A 26,044-nucleotide genomic window follows, 5' to 3' on the forward strand; every position below is an offset into this window, starting at 1 on the left:
TATTTAATAAATATACCTGGATTCCCAATCCATTGAAAAATAAATGACGACTACTAGGATATAAAGTAAGTTTTATTATTTAAATAAAATTATAAAATGGATGGACCGTCCATATGTTATGCCTACACGATACAACGTTTTGTTTTATGTGTGTGTACGCGGCTTTACATCGTTCCATTGTCATTCCCAAACGTCAATGTCAAAATATTTTGGCGCCAAAATAACTGCCCCTCCCCCTTTACCTATGTTATTTGTTATTTTTTGTGTTAATTAAACTTCGTAGTAAATCTTTTTTATTTCAACACATTTAATAGGATATATATCCGTTAAATAAACATGGATGTGGCTGATGTAAATGTAGGTCAGCGCCAACACAGGGATGAAATCGGCATAAGATGTCAAAAGCTGTTCCAAGATTTCCTTGAAGAGTAAGTGAGCCTCCCTTTAGAGCAACGCCACTCAGTTTTTAAACTCCTATTACAGATACAAGGAAGAAGGAGAGCTCAAATACTTGGAGCCAGCCAAAGAGCTACAAAATGAGGAGCGTAGCATCATAGAAGTTAGCTTTGAAGATGTCGAGAAGTATAATCAGAACCTTGCGACTACAATTATCGAAGAGTACTATAGGATTTACCCTTACCTGTGCCAAGCCGTATCCAACTTTGTGAAGGACCGTACGGAACTTAAGAAAGAAAAAGACTGTTATATAGCTTTTATGGATGTACCCACAAGGCATGTGGTTAGAGAATTAAAAACCGATAAAATTGGCACCCTCATAAGGATTTCTGGACAAGTTATCAGGACACACCCGGTACATCCAGAGCTGGTTTCTGGAACTTTTGTTTGTCTTGACTGTCAAACTGTTGTTAAAGATGTTGAACAGCAATTTAAGGTCAGTAAAATATTATTATTTATTTGCTCTGTATGGCTACTTCTAAACTTTTAGTACACCAATCCAACCATATGCAGAAACCCTGTATGTAATAACAGAAGAAGGTTTATGTTGAACGTGGACAAGTCCAAGTTTGTCGATTTCCAAAAGGTTAGAATCCAAGAGACACAAGCGGAGTTGCCTCGAGGGTGTGTACCTAGAAGTGTGGAGGTCATTTTGAGAGCAGAAAATGTTGAAAGTGTTCAGGTAAGGTCAATTTATGGTTCTTAGTTTTCAATATCATTTTAAAATTATAATATCTTAGTGCTACTGTTGTATAGATATTTTGATTGCGAAGAATTAATCAGGAGAACTAAAGAATTTCATTTTCAAACCGTAAAACTATAAGACATTTTTTGTATTTAAAACCCTATAAGATTCAAGGTTATTTATTTCAGTAACAGCTTTTTACAATTTTAACTTAAACTAATACACTAACAATTATTGTATAATGATGTTACCTGCTTGAACTCACAGTGATACTATAAGGTGTTACTATAAGGGGTATGAACTGTTTATGGTATTAAAAAACTTTTGATGTTATTTATCAACATAAAAATTATTAAAATTACCCTAATATTTACCCTAAAATGTATTAAAATGATCCATTTTACAATATGTATCTTTTTAAATTTTTTTATAAAGCTTTATTCTTAGACACTCTGGTAGGTGATTATACACTTTTGGTTCAATGCATAAAATATATATAAGCCAAGCTATTAGGTCTATTAAAGAGAACATTTGGAAGATCTGCATTTCTACATTTCTATTATTTTTGTTATGATTTATGTAGCAATTATAATAAGGAGCGAGAACTAAAAGAATGGTAAGTTAGTTTTAAACTATCTGTTAACATCCAAAAAACACAGTATGTTTATGTTGCTTTCTCTCAAAAAACAATCAATAGACCAACTTTCAATCCCATAAATATAATTGATACAGATGTTATTCACTCATGTAATGAGTGAATTATTATATTTACCTTGGTATTACGATAGACCAGAATCTTAAATGGTTGACTCATATTAATAATGTTGCATCCAAAATTAGAAATTTGGTTTAAAAATTCTATATTCTAAGAGAGATATTAATTATCACAGTACAGCTCACTATTTTATTCTATAAATCCTTAGTGGAGTCTTTGTTCAGTTATGCTAGTGTGAGGTGAAACCTGTAAAACTTTATTATGAACTTTACAAATTGTGCAGAACTACATTCTAAAGGTTATTTATAAAAAAAAGTAAATTGCAAAGCACTGATAGGTTGTATGACAATAGTGTCTTTAATATTTAAAAATTGTATATTCTTCTATAACAAAATAATCCATTCTTATCAGACCAGAATAAATGATAATAAACATTTAGTACTGCTGGTCAGCCAAAAAACTTATGTATATTAATTTGAAAACTTATTTAAGTTAAATTTTTAGTAAAAAGTATAAACCATTTATATTTCAAATGCAAAATATCTACTTCTATTTGTCATAGTAACTAAGTTAATTATGCAGTTTAGGGATTTTTTTTTGAGTAGTATTTTAAATTTAAACATTTTAGTTAAATTTAACTTAATTCATATGCACATACAAGCATTCTGTTGTCTAGGTGCAAAACTAGATCAAAGACTATATAATTATATTTTTGGAAATGTCAGGGTAAGCTTTGGGTAATGTCAGTTCAGTCTCTTATCTTACTAGAATTCAAGTTCCTGAATTTTTCCTTGGACCTACAGATTCAAATGAGATTGAAGCTGTCCTGCGTGACATAAAGAGTAATAATTCTGGTGGGTGGGATGGAGTTTTGGTGAAAGTACTTGCTACATTACCACAAATCTTTTTGCACTTTCTGAAGCTTTTTCATTTGGATCTTTTCCTTAAAGAGGCTTTGATGATTCCATTGTACAAGGGATATGGGCCAATAGTTCTGCTTCACACTGACTTGGTTAAAACTTGTGTGATGGACTTTCTCAAGACACATGGACTTTTTTGCGTCTATCAGTTTGGTTTTCGAGAGAGAGTCGGCACGGGCGATGCTATTTTCAATCTTTTGTAGAGCGTCTACTTGTGGTTGAATTCTGGTGAGTGTGGGGGGGGGAGGGCGTTTTCTGTAACAATAATGGAGTCGACAAAGTAATTAAAAAACAAGTTCACATTGTCGTCAACGAATATATTTTCCCAGGTAAAACCCTCAAAAATTAAATAAGCCCCAATCCGTGATGGATCTATAACAGATCCGAGTAGCATAACCCACCGTGTGGCAACCCACCCCGAATTGAGAAGCAATTCTCTAAAAATGATTGACAAAGAGACGATAAAGAAATTTATCACAGATATTTTTCAAAGAAATTCTAGATCCTATATTTATGTAATCAATCTGCTCATCAGGCCAGGCAATTAGGTTCTTTCACTTTCATTAAAAACATTTATATCTTCATAAGAAAATTGATTTTAAATTATAGGCTGGCGACCGTTACGACTTTACCGGCACCCTAATAGTCGTCCCAGACGTGGGGGCGATGTCCCTTCCGGGAGCAAAAACCCAAATAGCGTCCAAACATCGACATTCCGAAGAAGCGGAAGGAGTGAGGGGTCTAAAGGCGCTGGGGGTGCGAGATTTACATTATCGAATGGCGTTTTTGGCGTGCAGCGTCCAACCGACGAATCCAAAATTTGGCGGGATCGAGATGCCTTTGGGGGACATCACGCCGGAAATAATGCGACAACAGATGACCGAGGGCGAGTGGAGGCACATGTACGAAATGTCCCACGACAAAAATCTGTATCATAATATGATTAACAGTCTTTTTCCAAGTATTCATGGCAATGATGAGGTTTGTTACTATGTTTTTTTTTTATTGTAAGTTATAGTGTATTTCAGAAATTTTGTAGTTGTTGTGTAGGTAAGCTTCCACTGCAACTGCAATGAAAAAATTACAAAAAACTATGTATTGGAAGTATTTTTACTTTTTTAAAAAGACACTTGAAGTATCTTGAATCATAACTACACTTCTAGTGCTCAGATCGGCTTTTATTAAGAAAATTCATGCAACAGAAGCTTTTTTATTCAAGTTTTTGAACGTCATGTTCGGGAAAGGAGTTTAAGGTAACCTTGGTCGTAACTCGACTTCTAGTGTTCCGATCGACTTAATTTTTGCTTTAAAAGTTTCTTTGCAAAGTTTTTCCACTTTTATTAAAGGAATCACGAAAATCCAAGCATCAGAAGCTTTTTTATCTAAATTTTTGAAAATCAAGTTCGAGAGATAATATAGTTTCAAGTAATTTTAGGAATGTTTAGAGAAAAGTCATTAGGTCGGCAAAAAGTATGTATTTTGCCTCAAGATTGTCACCTTTAAAAAATAGTCCTATGGTTGGAATCTTTGGCGTGACGCTCAAATTACGAGACAGTTTTACCACTAACCAAAACTCTTTATTTATATTCTCGACACGTGTTTCGCTTACGATGTTAGCATCTTCGGGAAAAGATTAAAACTAATCTAAAACTACTTACAAATCTCCTTATATATGTAAGAAATAACTGCCTTTTTGAAGAAATCAAACACTCAATAACTTAATAATACGTTTAATCTTCATCGTGTTTCATACAAGACTGCCTATCACTAAAAACATCACCCGATACCTACCATTAATAATATCGCTATTTCGAGCGTTTTTGCTTACAATTCCAAAAGGATTAAATGAAATATTTTACCTGATTCACCATGCTCTGGCGGTCCGGACTTAATAATTTAATAAAAAGCTCACATGGCTAATTCCCGAATTTTACATTTTAGCCTGTATACTACAAAATACCATTTTAATCACTTGATAATACAAAGAGCACGTCATTTCAACGTTTAGATACTCATGATCTAAACGCAAAGAGCAGGTCTTTGGCCTTTTGACAAGACATCACTCATTAATGCAAAGAGCACATCATTTTAACGATCAAGTCCTAATGACCTTGTCGCAAAGAGCACGTCTTTCAACAAATACCTAGCAATAAATACTAATACCAATCATTCACCAAGGCAAAGAACACGTCGTTTCAACACTCAAGGTCCCATCACTTTGATGCAAAGAGCAAGTCTTTCAACCAAACTATTATCACTATTATCAATATTGTTTAGTTTTTTTCTTTTCCTTCCTTTTTCCTTTTTTTTTATTGAGCTTTACTATAACTTACAATAATGACTTACTTTTTATCACAATCGTTAAAATTAATCTCATGGATCCCAGACTTTTCATTGGTCTTTATTTTATTTTTTGGGTTTCCTAAAAGATTTCGTAACCTGGCCGAACTTTGATTATTTCTTGGATATTATCGAAACCATTATTCCAGAAGTTCAATAAGATATTCCAAAGTTTCTGGTATAGGAATGCTCGGGAACAAGGAAGATACATCGAAAGAAACAAGAATTTAATTTTCACTTAGAATTAAATTATTGACTTTTGAAATAAACTGTTGGCCGTTTTTGACTGAAAAACATTCATAAGGTAATTTTAATGTCTCAAACTGCTTTACTAAAAACTTTGAAATGTAACTTGAGGAGATCCTATAGTGGAGACAATCGGTCTCATTTTATTGCCATGTTTATGGATTTTTGGTAAACAATATAATTTTTAAATTGTTGGGTTCGAAAGTTGTAACTTCAGTTTTTCTGAGGAGGAAACCAGGTATTTACAGTCATTTAATGCTGCCTTAACTTGCGAAATAATTTTTGATACAGGGTTTTCATATGGACCATTTTCAATAAGTTCATCAACTCATTTAAAATATTCTGGTTTGTCTAAAATAACAACTTTGTTTCCCTTGTCAACTTTTAAATAGAAACAATCTTTTTCTCTCAGTCGTTTAATAATATTAGAACCCGATGTGTTTTTTGATTTAGTCAGATTCGTAATTTGGTTGCACTTTTGAATTTACTACACTTTGAATGAATTATGAATAATTTTCAAGTTATTTTGGATTTATTACGTTTTGATTAAACCGCTTAGTTTTAGGGTATAATTTCAACAGGATTTATTGCGATTTGAACGATTCTGATGTAACCGACGGAATTATCTCTTGGTTTTTATACATATTCAATAACAAAATAAAAAAATACCATCAATGGATTTATTGCGTTTTGTATGATCACTCCTCAATTATTTTTGACTATTCCTTTTTTTATTTTTTTTTTTTTTGAAGTTAGATACAATGAGAATACAGCGTTATATTACCCGATAGTATAATAGTTTAAATATTAACCTGTTCTGCTATAAATGTGTTCCTATGTTGGAACAAATGGCTAAATGCGCCAAGCACAGGGACAAAAAACGAAGAAAAAAAATTAATGAGGATTTAATGCTTTAAAATTGTAAATCAAACGTGGTGTTTTATGGTTCCTTTGGACAAGTCTAAGTGTTTGATTTTATAGTATCATATATTATCATATTTGTTAATTTATAGTTATTATTACTTAGGTAAAAAAAGGGATTTTACTGATGCTCTTTGGCGGAGTATCAAAAACTACTAAAGAAGGAACGACACTGAGAGGAGACCTTAATTGTTGCATCGTGGGGGATCCCAGTACGGCAAAAAGTCAATTTTTAAAGCAAGTTTCGGAATTTTCACCGAGAGCAGTATACACCTCCGGTAAAACTTTACATGTAAACTTGAATGTATGCACTGATTTTTTCCGGTTTAGGCAAAGCGTCATCTGCCGCCGGTCTTACCGCGGCCGTAGTAAAAGACGAGGAATCGTCCGATTTCGTTATAGAGGCGGGGGCGCTGATGTTGGCCGATAACGGCGTTTGTTGCATCGACGAATTCGATAAAATGGACCCTAAGGATCAGGTGGCCATTCATGAGGCGATGGAACAACAAACCATATCTATCGCCAAAGCGGGTAAGCACATTCAATCACCTATAAAATTGCCCCATTTTGATTGAAAAAATCGATATAATAGATATATCGATAATAAGAGAACGCGAATGAGTCTAAACAATACCTCCTATAATAAGGCCGGAGCGCCTAACGCGTGACGTCATCATATGTAGGCCTAGGCATTTTAGCAGTGTATAGATATCATCAGAAGTTTTAACGTAAAATGAGCATAGTATGTGGATTTTCGGAATGATATTTAATAATATACTAAGGGTTCAGGTAACATAATCAGATTTTTTTTGGGAAAACAACATTTCAAAGCAAAAACCCTTTATTGTAGTTGTTGAATTTTTCTTACAATGAGTACTAGTTTTTTCTTCAATATTTTATTATTTGTAATAATTTTTATTTAAGCAATGCCACTAGAAAATATTTGAAATATTTATATGATTTTTGCATTCCTCAAAAGGCGTTAAAAGTTTGTATTTAATAAGGTAATTAAAAAACGATTGGCAAAGAAAATACTTTTTATTGTAGATGTCCAGAAATATTTCTTTCAATTCATTGATTAGCTTTTTTAATATATATATCGAGGAATAGCTTTTTTTGCTCTTTTTAAAAATACTATACAAAATACAGGATCCATAGGAGGTAATCTTCTTAAGTCATGGTAGGAATTTCATTAAAAAGAATTAATTACCAGCATTGCAAAACACTATGCCGAGGACATAAATTTACTAAAAAAAATGTAAAGCCTTAATTTCTGTCTAAACTACACAAAATTCGGATAGGTAATTCTTATGACAGTTATCTTTATTGCTCTCAAGGAACCTAAAAATATACGGGGTGTTAAAATTTTGGTGTTGAAGTCGGTGCAACACAAGAACAAATTTTGAGAAAACAGTTAGAGATAAAGGCAAACTTGTTGGTATTAAATTGAAGATAAAAGAATGATCTATCAAAACGCGTTACAAGATACAGAGTGTTCCATTTAAAAAAATAGCGCAAAATTGAATTGAAAATATCATTATTTGAGTAACGATTTTGATCATCCTGCATCAAAAAAATTAATTTTGGGATTTTGAAAGATAAATTAATGAACTTAACCAAAGATATAGATTTAGAGAAAAAATAAAAACCCTAAGTCTAAAGTATCGTCAGACCTACAATAAACAGAAAAACACACGTACAGTGATGGCCAAAAGTAGATAGACAAATGGTTTTTTAAAAAAATCAAAGGAAATAAAAATTCTATAATAAAGATATTTAATAGTATATTATGGGCAACAAAAACATATATAAAAATAATAAAACATTCTTTAGAAACAACCTAATTTGGTAAATAATAAGAAATAACTATATACGCTGGACAAAATAGACAAATTTAAAAAATAACCAATACTCTTTTTTTTTCGAAGTATTTTTTAAAAATTACAAACAACCATCTACAATATTAGTATTTTGTAAAATACCCATTATTGTCTATTACAGTCTGACATCTACGTGGGTGGCATTGATTCAATAAGATTGTCTATGAGTTTAAAACCAATATTTTTCCATTTCTGTTGCAACCGTTCGAATAATTCACCTTTATTTGAATAGTTTGTATCCCTAATATCACGATCTACAATTTCCCATAAATTTTCGATGGGATTAAGATCGGGTGACTGGGATGGCCATTTTAAAACTGGTATTTTTTCTTCTTTGAAAAATTGCTTCATAATTTTGGAGGAATGCTTCGGGTCATTATCTTGCTGGAATTGGAATCTCAATGGTAAATTGTCTTCGACATAGGGCAACATAATATCTCTGATAATATCCCTGTACATAAACCTGTCCATTATGCCCTCTATGCGATGTAACGGGCTCATTCCATAACCTGAGAAGCAACCCCAAACCATCCACCTCCATTCTCAACTGTGTACTTGGGATTCAAACGCTGGCCAGAAGGACGTCTAACATATTGAATTCCATCATGCTTCCATTCATACTTTGTCCAGTGTATATGCTGACGGGCAAATTTCAATCGGAGTAAGCGATTCTTTTTTGAAAGCAATGGTTTTTTTGCTGGCCTACGTGCAAATAGATTCTCTTCTAGCAACCTTCGTCTTACAGCCCTTGAGGACACATTACAAATCCCTAGAGCCTGTAATTCTATCTGAATTTGACGAGAAGTCATAAAAGAGTTATTCTGGCTAATTTGTTTTAATTTGCGTACAGCTCTAATGTCATTTTTTTTGGTCGACCAGATTTATTTTTTGGCTCTAATGATCCTGTCCTTTCATATCTTTTGATAATTGCCCAAACAGCTTTTCTTTTAATCCAAATTCAAATCCTACACTAGTCACGTTTTTCCTTTTTATATTTTTTGTTAAATCTCTGTGCCATGTTATTGTTTTTTATTATAAAATATGTTGGTATTCTTCGATTTTAAATTTTATTTGTCAGTACTAAGCAGGTCATCTCGTAAGAGTTATTACTAGTTTGTAAGGAAATGTTAACTAATTTTAAACTTTGATTTGTTTTAGTGTAGGGTTTTACTGTAATTACGTGTGTTTTTCTGTTTATTGATGATGCTTTATTTTAAGAAAAACATGTAACCTTCGGGACATATAAAAAATATTTTGAGACCGAGATTTAGGGTTTTTATTTTTTCTCTACTTATGTAGGTCTCTTTGTCTGAATAATTGTAAAATAAAAATATAATTCCACTTTTATATGTATTTTCCGGACAAACCTCGTATAACAGCCAACAAAATCCGAGAATCCGTTTTGGATCGATCTACGTCTGGTATTTTTACTTTAACCACGTGTTGCAGGCGGAAATATCTTATTTGAAATTATTTTCATTTTTTTTTGCTTGTTGTTCCAAAGACCGATGAGCTTCCTCCTTATTCCCTTCAATATTTAAGTTAAGTATATAAATTCTTCCACTTCGTTAATATATATCGCACTATACTTGTCACTGTTTATGTAAAAATTGTTCTGAACGTTCTTGTCTGCAATTATGCTATTAATTTTTTCATAAAAACGCTTTTTATCAGCCAGTATAATAAATGAGATGCCAATTGTTACTTTTTAAAAGATACCACAGACGACAACACAAAGTAATTAAATTCTAGGATAGGATTTGATAAAGAAAAACAGAGATATCTTTGTATAGCGAGATCCTTAATTTGTCGATATTGTTATTATAAAAAACATAATTCGTACTAATAACTAATGCTAGGTTTCACCTAATTTCGGGCATTTACAGTAACATATATAAGTATATATATCGTTTTCTTAAGGTGTTCGTGCTACTTTAAACGCCAGAACGTCAATTCTGGCAGCTGCCAACCCAATAGGAGGTCGCTACGACCGATCCAGGTCCCTTCAGCAAAACATCCAACTTTCCGCTCCGATCATGTCCAGGTTCGATTTGTTCTTCATACTGGTTGACGAATGCAACGAGGTTATCGATTATGCGATCGCAAGAAAAATAGTCGATTTGCATAGCAATATCGAGGAAACCGTCGAGAGGGTGAGTCAGTACCTATAGCCTTAACCATTGAAATGGCTCAAAATATCATTCTTTTATTAATGACAGGTTTATTCCAAACAAGAAGTGCTGCAGTACATAAGTTTCGCCAGGAAGTTTAAACCGGTTATTAATAAAGAAGCCGGAGAGCTTCTAGTAAGGTAAGAAGCATATACGGAGGTTTTAATTAAATTGTAAGTATAAACAAACAATTATTTTCTTAGTTTCTATAATCGCCTGAGATTGAGAGACAGTTCGTCCACCGGTAAATCCACCTGGAGGATAACGGTGAGACAATTGGAGAGCATGATACGTTTATCAGAGGCCATGGCGAGAATGGATATTAGCGACGAGGTGCAGCCCAAGCATGTCAAAGAAGCATACAGGTAAGCCTTAGTTCGCCCCCCTATTTCTTCTATAATTGCTTATTATTCAAGGTTATTAAACAAATCCATTATACGAGTCGAGCAGCCCGACATACACCTTGAGGCAGACGAAAACCATTCCATACACGAAGACGAAGTTATTGAGGTTTGTAGAACACATATTTTTCAAAGTCGCTTAGTTTTCCTCACCGTACTGCGGAATTAAGCAGTAAAGTAGTAAGTTCATAAACTACTTATACAGGGTGTTCATTTGAAAATTTCCCACCACGGATTTATCGAAAACCACTGTTTAAAAAAAAAAAACGCCGAAATAGAAAAAGAGTGGAAATTATTCTAATTTATGGGCAAACTGCCGTCACGTTTAACGCCAGACATCCGGAGAAGATAACTTCGCATAGGTATGTTTTGGACCTTGTTACTAAGTTTACTGAAACTGGATCTGTTGCAAAACGTGATCATCGGCGAATTTTGGATGAAGTCGCTCAAGTTGAAGTTTTGGGTCATTTTGGAATAAAACCTAATACTTCATTACGCTAATTGTTGCTTCCACTGGTATTTCATTAGGCTCTGTTCACACAGTTACCAAATTTCATAAATTTCATCCATTCAAAATGAAAATATTGCAAGAGTTAACCGAAGACGATTTCGTTAGGCGAGTTGAGTTTTGTGAAAAAATGACTGAAGCGATTAATGATAATACTATTCATGTAATAAATATCTGCTTCAGCGATGAATGCACATTTTATCTAAATGGATTTTTAATAAGCATAACTGTAGATATTGGAGCAATGAAAATCCTCATGCATTTGTAGAAGGGCATACCCAATACCATCAAAAAATTAATGTATGGGCAGGCATTTTAGGAAATAAAGTGGTTGGGTCATTATTTATTAACGGCACGTGTTTCGCTCAGTTTTAATCTTCTCCCGAAGATCTTAGCGAAACACGTGTCGAGTGTAGAATAAATAGTTTTGGTTAATGGCAAAACTGTCTCATAATTTACACTATTAAAATGTCCAAATAGTCAAACCAGTAAATACTTATTGAATAGGTGAAATAAAAATCCTGCAGTCTTCCTCCACTTATTTATTAAACATTAATTTTTTTTTAAAAATTCCAGACATGTTGATGGACATAGTGGTGTCCATCATCAGAGAATACTAAAAGGAAATAGTTCTGAACAAAAAAAACAAAAAGACAGACACAGAAAAAAAACTTACAAAATTAATATGAGGCATACTTACAAAGGTTTAAAATTGGTATCAGATATACGCCAAAAAAAAACCCTCTATTTATTATTATTGTTTTATTTTTTATTTTATTATTTTTTATTTTATTTGTCTACATTCTGTTGTTGACAAGGACCGAATAGTATGCTAGAAAACATACTCAACTGAAACGTAGGTGACATCTATGGGACAAGTTCTAAAAGTACCATGGTACCTGATGGTGTGTTACTAACATTTTTCGAAGTATGGCTTTTATTAATTTAAACCAAACAATATTTTTACAACAAAAATTTTATTAATTTCTTAAGTTTTTTCTGTGTCTGTTTGTCTTTTTGTTCAGGACTATTTCCTTTTGGTATCCCCTAATGATGGACACCACTGTGTCCGAAACATGTAGGGAATTTTAAATAACTAAAGGCTTAATAAATAAGTGGAGGGAAACTGCAAGATTTTCATTTTACGTTAATCTACGACTCCACTGCAAGTATGGACTATTTCTTCACTACTTATTGAAAATATACGAACACAATTATATTCTATAATCTCGTTTTGCTCCCTAATGGATTTCATTATTCTTCTCCATTAAGATCGCCGTTATAGCATATAATAATAATAATAATAATCTTTTAATTTATTTGCTGCTTCCCCTCTTAAAGTCTCTTATTGGTGCAATTTATAAGAAAACTGCAATTTTTTGTACTTCTAGTATTCCTGATACTCATTTTTAAATCTGTTGGTTTAATTATCTTTTTAACCTAAGCTTCCGTTGCTACAGATTGTTGTTGTTTTAGAGTTATAATAATACTAGATAGGTTTATTTGATTATTCTGAGACGTTGTCTGGTCTCTTTTTGTAATTTGACTGTATGTGCATTTCGTTCCTATACTGTTTGCATGAGTTCTTTCTAGGTCTTCAATTTTTTTCTTTAATAAGGGACCTATTCCTTCCTTAGCCTGAATAATAAGGCGTATGATGGTCAAATTTCTCACAATTTTTACAGATAAATTTAAGAACTCCACTCTCCTTAAGTTCCTTTAACTCAGATCCTTTAAAACTTTAACTTCAGATAAAGTAAGTTTTGCACAAGACTTACAAGGAAAAAGATCCTAAATTCAAATATTCTCCTTTTATTCTGGATAATGATGTCACTGATCATCATCCTATTCAATATTCATATTGAATTCTCATATTGAATTCTCATTCTCATTCATTCTCAATATTCATATGGAAGATTGTATAAATAATATTAATATAAACCATTCAAATGTTGTTTCCAAAACTATTAAAGTGTTAATACTCCAGGTATTATTTGCTCTATAAAAATTAGAAATAAATTTAAAAAAAAAACAATTAAAAAACAGCTTTTAGTGTAAAAAAAAGAACAATACAAAACATATAGAAACTTATTAAATAAACTCATTAATAAATATAAAAATGATTACTATAAAGTAAAAATTGACGAATCTAAATACAACATGGATAAAATATATAAAGTAATAAATGAAGTAACAAATCACGTTAATAATAGGGGTTCAGAAATACATTACATAAAAGACATTTCAATAATAATAAAGATCTCGCATATTATTGCAATAACTATTTTACAAACGTTGAAATAAATATGCTGAAAAATATTTAAAAACTCGAAAACGAATATAAAATAACGCGACAAAACGTATCATCAATGTTCCTAGGCCCAACATGTAAAAATAAAATAATAAAACACATTTTCTCTCTAAAAAATAAATCTGCCCCAGGTATTGACTGCATTAGTTCTAGATTTGTAAAAAGATTTCACATTCATCTTATAAGTCCTTTGATCCATATTAGTAATTTAATATTTAGAACAGGCATAGTTGCTCTATAATATCACCCATTTATAAGGAGGGTGATAAATCTGATATAGGTAATTATCTCCCCATAAGTGTTGTCAATAGTTTTGCCAAGATATTTGAGAAGTGCTTAAAGGACAGACTCGTAAATTTCTTACAAACAAATAATTTGCTATCCCAGAGACAATTCGGCTTTATTGGTGGTCTTAGTACTTCAGATGCTTTATATGAGTTGACTAGGCAGGCTAGTGAAAATCTGAACAAACATAAAAAATGTCTGGCAGTGTTTTTAGACTTGGCAAAGGCTTTTGATACTGTAGGTACCACATGATCATCGATTGAATTCGTGCGGAATTAGGGGTCCAGTGTTAAGGGTCTTTGAGAGTTATTTGCGGGACAGGACACAGACTTTAAAAGTTAATAATGCATTTAGTGATCCTGCTATTATAAAAATTGGAATTCCTCAAGGGCCAGTAATTACGCCAATTTTATTTATCATTGCAAAGCTCATTTGTATGCAGATGATACACAACTATATTTTTAATTTTTTCCTGAGCAAAGCAAAGTGCTACCAGCAAAATTAATAACGATCTGGAACGATTGATTAGTATTTCTATTAAACACAATTTAGTTATAAATGCATCAAAATCAAACTTAAAGAAGATCTAATTTTAATGGCTTCTGCGGAACGACTTCCGCATTCTGATTGTTCTCGTAATTTGGGGCTTTATATTGACACCAGCCTTCGATACAAACAGCATGTAAGTAAATGTATTTAATTGGACTATGCAAATTTGAAAAGGTTGTTTCCATCTAGGCATTTACTTTCAATATCACAAAAAATAAACTTATGTGATGCACTAGTGCTGAGTCATTTTAATTTTGCTGACGTAGTGTATGGGCCATGCTTGGATCAAACAGATAAAGACAGAATACAACGGGTTCAAAAATCTTGTTTACGATTTATATACGGTATTCGTCGCCGCGAACCGGTAAGCTACAAACTGCGTGAAACCAAATGGCTCTCTATGGAATGTCGAAGGAAGTTACATGCTGCAAGTTTATTTCATTCGATAATTCATTCTAATTGTCCCTCGTATTTGACAAACAAAATTCGATTCCGAACGGATGTTCATTCCTTAAATTTAAGGCATAGAGGATTCATCTCTCCGCCGCTGCACACAACGTCTTTTTACGAACGATCTTTTTCATTTAATATATATATCCTGAAAGATTCAAAAAATTATCATTAGGCGGATTTAAATTTTTTTATAAGAAATTTTTACAAGAATAGAATGATTCCCTGTTAAATTTTTGTCGCATTCATTTGGCACTGAGCGTTATTGTGTTGTTATAGTAGGTATTATTACACTAGTAATGTCAATATACATATATGTGTATGGCGTGTGTGTGGAATAGTGTAGAATTGTGTTATGAGTAATATAGATAATATGGTATTTTTTATTATTATTTATAGATAATTTAGACTTATTATTTTGTTTCTTTCTTTTTGAGTTTTGTAATTTACTTTACACAGGGCGTTAAACCTGTATCTTTTTAAAATTGTTTTTTAACCTCCTTTTTGCCATTTTTGTAAATAGATATAGTTTAAGATGTTAAATAAATCCGTTAAATAGTATCATGTAAATAGTGGCAAATAAAAGACTTATATATAGCCTTTACCGCAATATCAGTTAATCGACCTCCATTTGAACATATTATTACACTACAGACAATTCCTATTAATAAAGTACCACATGTCAGGTGTTATTGTTGATAAGCACCTAAAATGGGATCAACATATCCTAAAATTGACTTGTAATATACGCAAACTTATTTGCCGCTTTTATATTCTAAGAAATATCTTAAACAGCAAATTACTCTTATTGGTTTACCGATCGTTGGTTGAATCTCCTCTGAGACACGGAGTGATCGTCTGGGGAGGGACTAGAGATGAAACGGATATCCGGTAACTATCCGGCCTATCCGGTCGACATTTACTATCCGGCCGGATGCCGGATATTGGCTCAGTATCCGGCCGGATACCGGATAATTAAACAGTAACGTAAATAACAAAAAATAGTCGAACTATACTTCTAAAAGCTTTTATTAAAGATAACAAAGTCATAGAAACCATCTGAAAAACTAAATTATTCGTTATAAAACAACAATTTACACCTAAAAATATTTTAAAAGTAAAAATACATATACCTAATAGTCAAAATTAAGAAGTGGTACATTATGGTGAATGAAAACCAAATTTTCAGCGTTTGCCAGCAACATGCGATTTCGCTTGTTTTCGTAAACCAAACCTGCTTCAGAAAACAGCCTCTCACTGAAAACACTGCTGCAAGGAGCTGAAAGGTATACTTTGGCAAACTTCATCAAATTGGGATACTCTTGTAAATTAGCCGACCACCAAGCGTACGGATCCCGGTTGTGATCAATTTGAACTGTCTTTAAATAACCGTCAATCTCTCTTGCAATTGGATTTTTCGTTTGATTTTGACTTTGATGACTTTGACTGTTATTTTCATGTGCTATTTCATTGAAACAATCCCAAAAGGTGTCGTGGGAATCTCGAGTCACATTGGAATCAGTTTCATTTCCGCTTTTTTTAGAAGGTGGTGGTGTGGATGATGGTGATGTATCACTGCTGCTGGAGGACTTGTCGCAAGTCATTTTTAAAAACTCTAACAAGATCTTTTGTCGCGCTCTTTCAGCTTCGAGAGTCCCTAAATAGTTTGTTTTGAATCTGGGGTCCAAGAAAGTTGCAATGAGATAATTCGGATCTGTAGATAATGAGCTAAAACAGGAATTCAATTCTGATTTTAAGGCAGCTTTCATATGAGGTAAATCAGCTGTTCGTTGCGCAATCTCATCCTTGCATAGGTATTTATTCAATGCTGCTAGATGCGGTATTACTTCGGATATGCAGGAGAGACCAGCACTTGTGATTTTAGTTATCTCTTCGAATGGCTTCAAAAGTTTCACACATTGTTCTATCAGACACCACTAATGAGTCGTTAAATTAGTCAGTGTGTCGTAATCGGCAACATAAAGGGATATAGCACGTTTTTGTTCTAACAAGCGTTCTGACATGTAAAACGTGGAATTCCACCTCGTGCTGATATCCTGCACTAATTGATGTTCGGGTAAACTCCTTTTGAATTGCCAACAGTTTTCTTGAGCTAACCTCGAATGATTAAAATGTGTAACGAGACGTCTGCCTTTGCTTATCATTTCGGGCTGTATCTTTAATGACTCAGTAACAACCCTCTGAAGCGAATGAATGAAACATCTGGCAGAACTATACTCTGCCATGCGAACACCTTTCACCATGTTTGCACCGCTGTCATGAACAAGTACATGTATTTGGTTTTGGTGAATATCCCATCGAGCTGCAATAGCATTAAGTTCATTTGCTATGTTTTCTCCTGTGTGGGCTCCGGAGAATGGTTTCATAGCAAGAACTCCGTGTTGAAGTTGGAATTCCGGAGACACCCAATGGGCTGTGAAACTCAGAAAGCTAGAGTTATTGTGCGCACACGTCCATATATCAAGTGACAGAAATTGCGACAGCATTTGAATTGCTTCCTTTGATTTTTTTCAATAATTCTGTTGTAGATATCTGGAATAATTTTTTGGGTTATATATGTGCGACTTGGTAATTCATAGCGAGGTAAAGCATGTTGAAGAAGTCTTTTAAATCCAACTCTTTCTACGATACCTAGCTGCTCATTATCTAGTGCAATCATTTCTGCAATTAAATAATGATATTTTTTTGCCTTTAAATCATTAACATTCCAAACTTGTTTTCTCTCAACGCATTCTGATAAAGTTATTTTTATAAACGCATTCTGATAAAGTTATTTCTGTCGTTCTCAAAAACGAACTTGTACTAGAGGCATCAGACTTCTCAAGCATGGTAGTTTCTTCTTTGCTTTTAGCTTTGTTAAGCAAAGCAAACCCGAAAATAACCAACCATGGACACACTTACCAGCCTTTTTTCCTTCTCTGCCCCGAGATATTTGAAGCTGGCACAGCAAACAGTCAGCCAACCTATTGTTGTCCTTATTTATGTCAAAATATTGCCATATTGGCGACCTTTTTGTGTTCGACGACATATTTAGAACTTCTAAACAATAAAACTATGTGCACTCTATCTACGCAGGAACTAAACCGATTTTGAAACGTCACCAACAACACGCGCCCGGTCAAACTACGCAGAAACTAAACTAATATGGAACCGACGCCACGACATGCCCCCGGTCGATATAATCGAATTTTAAACGAAAGACGTCGAATAAACCCGATTTCGATGGCAGGATATCCGGCCGCCGGATATTCGGCCCTCCGGCCTCGCTGCCCGCCGAATATTCGGTATCCGGCCAAACAACTATCCGTTTTATCTCTCTATATAGGCTATATCCTAATAATTCTGTGAAACAAGTCAACGTTGTACAGAATTATATTCTGAGAGTTATAAACAAAAAAGAAAAATGTTACTGGACTCAACTTCTATACTCTGAGGATATTTTTAATGTACACTCCATATACATATTATCTACATGTATCTATGCACACAAATCAAACCACTTTAAATAACCAACATTACACAAGAAATAATATTAATACACACATTTAAAAATACCAAACATTCGTAAAAATTTCGGATATAGATTTATAAGATTTTTCGCTCCAAAGTTCTATAATATTCTCCCAAATGACATACAAGTTCAGAATGTGGGAAAGTAAAGGTAAAGGAAGTATAATATATTCTTAACTTTAGATAAATTTGGGTTTTTTAAGTGAATTCGTTAGGTACAGCTTCAGTTACCAACTTCTTTCTATTTTCTTTTTAAAAATGTATTAAAATATTAACTTGCTAATCGGACTTGTTATACACTGCTAGTAATCCTATTTATTACGAATTATCAGTTGACACCGTTGGCATTATTATTATAAGTATTATTACTTTGTTTTTGTTTATATAATTTATTTTTCATAGTCTTGGGCATTATATGCACAAACAGATGTTTATCCGTCTAGGTGCATGTTTTAAATAATTTTGTTAAGTTCATAATTCTTAAGCAATATGAACCTTATAATATGAAATAATGTAAGTGTTTGTTATAAATAAATAAATTACAATTTATTGCCGTGTCCTGACTCTCTGAATGTATTTCAATGTAAATGTACTTTTTATTTTAAAATTTGTTTACTACATCATAATATACGCTACACTCTAAACCGTATATGTATATTGGTATTAGTCTTATTTAATTTAGACACTTTTAACTTACAAAATTTAACGAAAATCGACGGACGATTAATATATTGGGATCATCGAATGTACATGTATAATGTACAACGAGTAGAGTTGCAATTATTATTTATTAATTCATTTTTTTTTAATGAAGATTAAGTTTAACGAAAGCTGCTAGCTAATCTTCGCCTTCGTAAAAAGGTATTATTGTAACATTTGCTGAGTAAAGACATTTTATTATTATTATTATTATTATTATTATCTCTTAATATTGTTTAAAAAAAATTGAAACATATGCTACTTAAAGGAAGAGACGCCGCAGACTCCAACTCCGGTTCAGCAATCGGGCAAAAAGAAAATGGTTCTCAGTTTCGAGGAGTACAAGAACCTGAGCAACATGATTGTGGTGTACATGAGGAGACAGGAAGCCAAAATGGAGGAGGAAGGTACCGGGGTGCACAGGAGTGACGTAGTCGAGTGGTACCTGAACCATATCGCCGATCAAATTGAATCCGAGGAGGAGCTGATCGAGAAAAAAGACTTGTTGGAGAAGGTTCTGGATAGGCTGATTTACCACGTAAGTTTTTAATTAATATTTGCGATTTAAAAATTAATAGAAATTATTCAGAGGAAGTCATAACATAATACGGCCATTTCTAGCATGTGGACGGGACAAATCAATCAAAGAATAATAACTCTTTCGTTCATTTGTTAATTCGGAGTTAAAATTGTAGAATAAACTCTTCATTTAAGAGGCTACATTTTAACTTAGCAAATATGTATATAAGTAATGATTTTTTTAAATATTTGAAGTTGTTTACTAATTCTAGCCTTTCAATGTTCTAAGGAGCTATATTTTTAAAATTTTATACCCACATATCTAGGGTGGCCCGCGATGAAGTGCGACATTTTTTATTCTTCCAACTAACCTAGATGAGTTAAAAAAAATCTTCTAGAGAGGATGGTATATCATAAAATCCTGACATACCTGTCAATTTTAGACCTATTTTCCTGTTCATATTAATCAAACCAGATGTATTCAGAGCAATTTTATTTTAAAAGCGTAGCAGAGCGCTTTCGACGTATGAGCCATTATCAGTGCTAACTGAAATGAGTTGGGTGTTATATGCGTAAAAAACATTATAGTTAAAGGTGAACGAATGGAATATACTCACTTGTCAGTTAAGCCTAGAAGTTGACCATAGTGGGAACACATTTGATATTATTAAAATTATACATAACATTTAGACATATTTTCCTGTTGTGTACTTTACTCAAGTTATCAAATCTCGCTTAAACAACATCCTTTGTAAGTCTTAATCTGGTTTTCGAAAAAAACGAAGTAAAACAGAGGAGTCCATTTACACCATTATTTTCCATTGGTTAAACAGCTTCCAGATTGTTTGGTTAAATAATCACGCCACCAGTTTTTTTAGGATAGTGGGGTTTCCGCGATTTATCAAAGGCTTTTAATCATGTAAGCCATAAGATTCTGCTGCGAAAATTAGAACTGTATAGCATAAGGGGCATAGCTTTGCCATGGTTTATTTCTTACTTAAAAGATCATAAGCAGCGCATTTAGGTCGATTGTCACGTTCTGAATATGGTTCTGTAGCTTAACAGTCAATGAAAACCTTAATATTTACTTTATTAGCTCCTGATGCCACCATCTTGTGGCATCTAATGGTGTATTCCTCCTTATAGTCTGGTCTTCAGGTAGAATTATATAGTCAAGAGCACAAATAGTCATACTGCGAGATACTGTTAAAATAACTGTTTTTTTTTCTAAAATTCCAGGATCAAATCATTATCCCTTTAACAAAAATGGGACTTAAGGGCAAATCCCAAGAAGAAGAGGAAGAAGAAAATCCATTGCTAGTGGTCCATCCTAACTACGTTATAGAGTAATTCAGTGTCACTTGAGATCAAGCAAAACTCGTCTTATATTTAAGTCTCAAAATTCAAATTAAGGATAGTTTGTCAGCATTATATATTAATTTTTTTTACGAAAAATAAACAAAAAGGTATGTATTGATATTTACTGTGTAAATCAAAATATATGGTAATTTCACAACAAATATCAGTCGCCTAGATGCAAATCCGTCAACAAGTCATATTTTTTTCCGAAACCTTTATTATTACATCAGAATTATTAGGATACATAAACCTACACGTCCATCAACATTTTATAGAGCAAATCCCGACAAATCCATTTATTTCCTTGAACTGAACCTGAACGAATCGTCGTCAATGTCAAATGTCAGTCGAATGAAACTTACCATTTATTTCCATTTCAGCGCATTGTGCTTCGTTTTTGCTATTTTATTCCACAAACTTTGGGACACATTTGTTTAGAGTGAAACTAGCCGTTTATTCCACAGTGCAGGCCTTGCAAAAACAGCAGAGATCAGACTTTCTACGTTCATTATCACAATTTATTAAAAAAATAATATGCACTGAAATCAAATCAATCAAAAAGTTTGCCACTGTTTACAGAGTTAGAACTGATGTTGAGGTGAATGATTGGAAAACTTGTATGTATTAAAGCAACCAGGCTATTGGCATTTTAAGTTCCAATCTTCAAAGAGAATAATAATTTTTAAAGGGAAAACTGGAGTACCACTTGTAAGGAGGGAAGCGTTTTACAAAAATGACATGCACACCAAAAAGTCGATGTAAAAGAGGGAATAAAGTTTCCCAAATGTGCCCAAGAGTACCAAATACTGCGATATTAACCAGCATTAGAAGAAAAGTATTGCAAAACTATTGGAGATGCATTACGGAAAAGAACGGGACAATCAAGATGAACTTATTTCTTTCAAAGAAGTAATCCACAAGAGAGTCAACACCCTGATGAAAATAACTGCGAAGCAGAAACCGATAGCTTTGGAATTTAAAGTAGTGTATGCTTGGTTGTACTATTAACAAATAAACCTTTCTTTTCTATTAATAATGCTTTTTCTTTTTCATTAGAAACTAAATTTTATCTGCAAAAACCGACATGTCCAAACTATCTAATGCAATTGTGCAGTTTTGGAATCCCTTTCATTTTTGCAAAGTACATGCACTTTCAAGATGTCTAGTTAAAAACAATATTCTTCTAAAAAAACTGCATCTTTATTAATAATAGAATAAACGTAACAAGTTTTTCTATAATATCTCGAATTGTGTTTACCTGGACTTGTCGGGTTTTGGATCCAGGCGACTGATATACAGGGTGTTATCAGTCGCAGTTGAAATATTTCCGTCAAAATAGACGGAAATATTTCAATGGGTGATTCCTTGTAAAAAAATTGATTTCTATAAACATGAGTCCGGAAATTCACAGTTTTCAAGATACAGGGTGATACATTTTTTTAAAAATATTATTTTCTTATTATACGTTTTATATGACGTCCCCGTAATATGTCCTGCTGATCCGGAACGGCAACTTTGTTTGCTTGGATTCGAGACTGGCACAGGGCTTATTTCGCTAGGAATAACAAACTTCTGTTGCTTCTCTTCTCTTGTCTGAGTTGCCGGTATTGCGGGACTGTCTAACTGATTTTAACCAGAACAAGACTTCTAAACATTGTAGGTTTAGATATGTCCTCTGTAGAACTGGGTGATACTATTGGATGATTTCCTAAATTCTCATCAAGAATGGGATCATTTTGTAGAGCTTCCATATGTGGATTTGGAACTGTTTGATCAACAATTGAAGAGTGGTCGAGCTAAGTGATCTAAGTGCCAAAATTAAAAATTGCTAGAAATCAAAAAAAACTTGACAAATAAGGAAAATAAAACAAATGTAATTGTTTTTATGGACAATTGGCTTTATTAACAAACACAGAAATAAACTAAAACAAATGTTCTGTGGTAAGACATCAAAGAAACTTCGTAAAGCAAAATAAGTGAAGAAATAACGAAAATGATCTAAGTCCACAAAAATAATAAATGATTAAAAATTTAAAATAGTGGTAAAAAATGCCCTATTGTCCAGATCAATGTACTTTAGCATTGCGCGAAGGTCTTTTTTCTTACTTTCCTTTATTTGCTTAACACCAGGCAAGGCTAAGAGCTCAACCGACTTTAAATTTTGCACAGTCACACCCTTTTTTAATACACAGCATTTCTCCCATCCTATTAAGTCACTGAAATGTTTCTTGTACAATACTATGCCGGGCTCTTCTTTCGTCACACGTAACCACGACGCTTGTGTAATGCCTAGTTTAATTGTATTTATAAGTTTTAATGATAGTTTATCAAAATCAAAAAAAGTACATTCACCCATATCTAAGAGTCTGTATGGCCTGGAAGTTCTAGCAGCCACAATTGCCGTTTTGACATCGTTTACTGTCTGAAGCTTAGAACGTTTTGCTTATTTCTCCATAAGGGCAAAATCTCTATCTGAAGACGAAAAACTATGGCCGGAAACTAAAAATTTATGGTCGATGGTGTCAAAATGTCCATTGGCTACTAATAAAATGTATAAGAAAATGAACATTCGGTTTTTTAATTGCCCTGCGCAGTTGTCACTCCATATACATAGTTTTCGCTTATAAGTTGAAAGCTGACCTGTGTTCAAGGCTTGTAGAAGACATGATGCCATTTGGTTGCCACCTCGGCTCGACAGTCCTTCATGCCAGATGCACATTATCCCATCTGACGTATCTTGCACATGTATTCCAAAATTGTAGCATGACAACTGGCGGCTGTAATACATACTACTATGCGTTAATTTTGGGAAAAAACTTTCTGTAGATCCATGGTAATGGTACAGGTATCGCTACCTGGAAGAGTGCTACTCGCACTGTCTTCTTGAATGACCTTTAGAGCTTTATCTGTTTTTCTATGATGCAACTCCAGCTCGTTTTTAGCTTTTCTTGATACATTAAAGTCTATGTCATTGGTTCTTAAAAAAAGTAAATCACAAGTCTTGCACGTATCAACTCTAGGTCTTCTAAAAGGAAGATTTGGAAAAACCCTTTATAAAAACTCTTCTATAGAATTTGTATGTTATAGTGCAACCAGGATGTTTTATTTTAAAAGCGTTGAATAGCTTATAGACATTAGGGTCCGGACTGAGATATTCTTTTTCACTTTTTGAACGGCTGTAGTGGCTCTCGTCCCTCGGAAAGCTGTTGACGTGGACATGGTAAAATATCAATCACATCCCTACAGCTAAATTTACATTTACAGGTGATCTGAAATTAAAAAAATCTCAGGGTAATGTAACTATCGGCTACAAAGATTTGACTATCGGGCCGCGCCGCAAGCGGTCTAAAATTTCAAGCGAAATATCGTTAAAAATCTCGTACTAACCTCATATTTGGGAACGGCTTTTCCAGGTTTTTGCAGCTTTGATTTTTGTGTAACATAAGATTTTCCACTCAATCTCGCTTCACGCTGGTTTTTTCTTCTTGATTTCGTATTTGTATTATCGCCAAACGCAATAGAGTTCATTGTAATTACTTTAACATATAAATACACAGACAATAACAATCGAATCTAACGACAAACCAACCAAGAATATCGACCTGCATACCGGCACTTAGATCAATTAGCAAAGAATATGATGCCGGACATAGAGGTGGCCCCAACTTTGGCGTTTGCAAGCCCTAGGGTGAAATTGGCACTTAGATCTCATAGTAGGATATTGGCGGTGGCACATAGAATATATTGAGAGAAAAAAAAACGAAAATCTATATTTTGCTCGACCACTCTTCAATTGTGTTAAGAAACTCGTGTGATCCAAACTTATGGCGATTACAGGGAAACAAGCCCGCCTTTTCAAAACCTTTTGCAGCGATTTCAGCAGTCGCCGCTTTTCGGTAAGCATTTCCAAAAAGCTGCCCAATCTGGTAAACTGTTACCACTCCCCTATCAGCATGATTTCGAAGCCACATTTCGATTTCTTGTGCATAGTAAGTATTAAATGGTGACATAAAAGAAAGATCTAGCGGCTGCATCTTGTGCGAACTGTGAGGAGGGAGGCACTCTATGTAAACGTGATTACTGTGAGCTAGGTTAATCACCTCAATATTTCTGGTATGTGTAAAATGATCAAGTACCAAGACAGCTGGATCCAACCAAACCAATCGGTAAATAATTCCAACTGGATCCATCCTGAAGGGTGACAGGCATAAATGGACCCTATAGGGGTGTTCCGTCCATAAGTTCTTGCTTCATATTTTTACGCGGAAATATCACTAGTGGAGGAATGAAGTGACCCGCGGGGTTCATGCATGTAACTATAGTGATAAGTGAACCTTGTTTGGCAGCTTGCAAAGCACCTATTTGCTTTTTTACCCCTCAACCTAACAACTTTTGTATGTTTCTGTTGAACCACAGTAATCCCCGTTTCATCGCAATTATATAGACGTGATGGGGAATGCTTGATCTTTTCCATAATGGGTTCATAAATATCAAAGAACCTCGAAACAGCTTCGCGTGTAAACCCTTTTGCTCTTGCGTAGGAAACGCCTTGGGGAGTTCGGACTGAACTCCAAGTATGAATGGATTCTTTAAATTGTTCAGTTTTGCCAGCTGGTAAGCCATGCATCGCACATCTCTTCGCGAAAGGCCAACATATTTTTTTTCCATTTCAAGGCAATATGCAACCAGTTCCTGTTCTAATTCTTGCGGTAAAATCGGATTTCTACCCATTTTGGTTAAAGTGCCTTTATTTATAGCATAACGTTCTAAGGTTGTCTGTGGAACATTGAAGACCCGAGATGCTTTATAGCTACCCATTTCTTTATTTCGCGTAGCTTGTACCGCCGCCTTCATTTGAACAGGGTCCTATGTCTTTCGTTCTGGCAAGTGCAAATACAAAAACGACATACTTAGTTGCAATACATTACTAAATGGTTCCTAATATGGGGAGTCCCAAATTAGGACTCCCTTAACTTCCCGTAATAGGAGACCCAGTCTGCTAAGGTTTATAACCTCAAAAAATAAATACTAACTTTTTATTATTTAAAATAAACGTAAATCATCAATATTTTATCTACAAAGCTTCATTCAATAAAAA

At 33.7% G+C, this 26,044-nt stretch overlaps 1 protein-coding gene across 1 annotated transcript; it reads left to right on the forward strand.

The window, feature by feature from the left end:
- The first annotated feature begins 124 nt into the window (after positions 1–124).
- LOC126749405 (DNA replication licensing factor Mcm6-like) lies at positions 125–21,066 on the forward strand. Its single transcript, XM_050459092.1, has 12 exons — positions 125–428; positions 484–892; positions 947–1,138; positions 3,386–3,757; positions 6,390–6,561; positions 6,614–6,814; positions 10,084–10,316; positions 10,383–10,474; positions 10,538–10,699; positions 10,751–10,844; positions 19,337–19,606; positions 20,827–21,066. The coding sequence occupies exons 1-12, from the start codon at positions 337–339 to the stop codon at positions 20,935–20,937; spliced, it is 2,400 nt and encodes a 799-aa protein (XP_050315049.1). The 5' UTR covers positions 125–336; the 3' UTR covers positions 20,938–21,066.
- The last annotated feature ends 4,978 nt before the right edge of the window (positions 21,067–26,044 follow it).

This window comes from Anthonomus grandis (genome assembly GCF_022605725.1).
Source record: "Anthonomus grandis grandis chromosome 1 unlocalized genomic scaffold, icAntGran1.3 Chromosome35, whole genome shotgun sequence".
Taxonomy (NCBI): Eukaryota; Metazoa; Arthropoda; class Insecta; order Coleoptera; family Curculionidae; genus Anthonomus; species Anthonomus grandis.

Coding starts and splice junctions, on each gene's coding strand:
- LOC126749405 (XM_050459092.1), top strand. CDS start 337: ATGGATGTGGCTGATGTAAATGTAGGTCAGCGCCAACACAGGGATGAA. Junction 3,758..6,389: donor GTATTCATGGCAATGATGAG/GTTTGTTACTAT, acceptor ATTATTACTTAG/GTAAAAAAAGGGATTTTACT. Junction 6,815..10,083: donor CATATCTATCGCCAAAGCGG/GTAAGCACATTC, acceptor CGTTTTCTTAAG/GTGTTCGTGCTACTTTAAAC.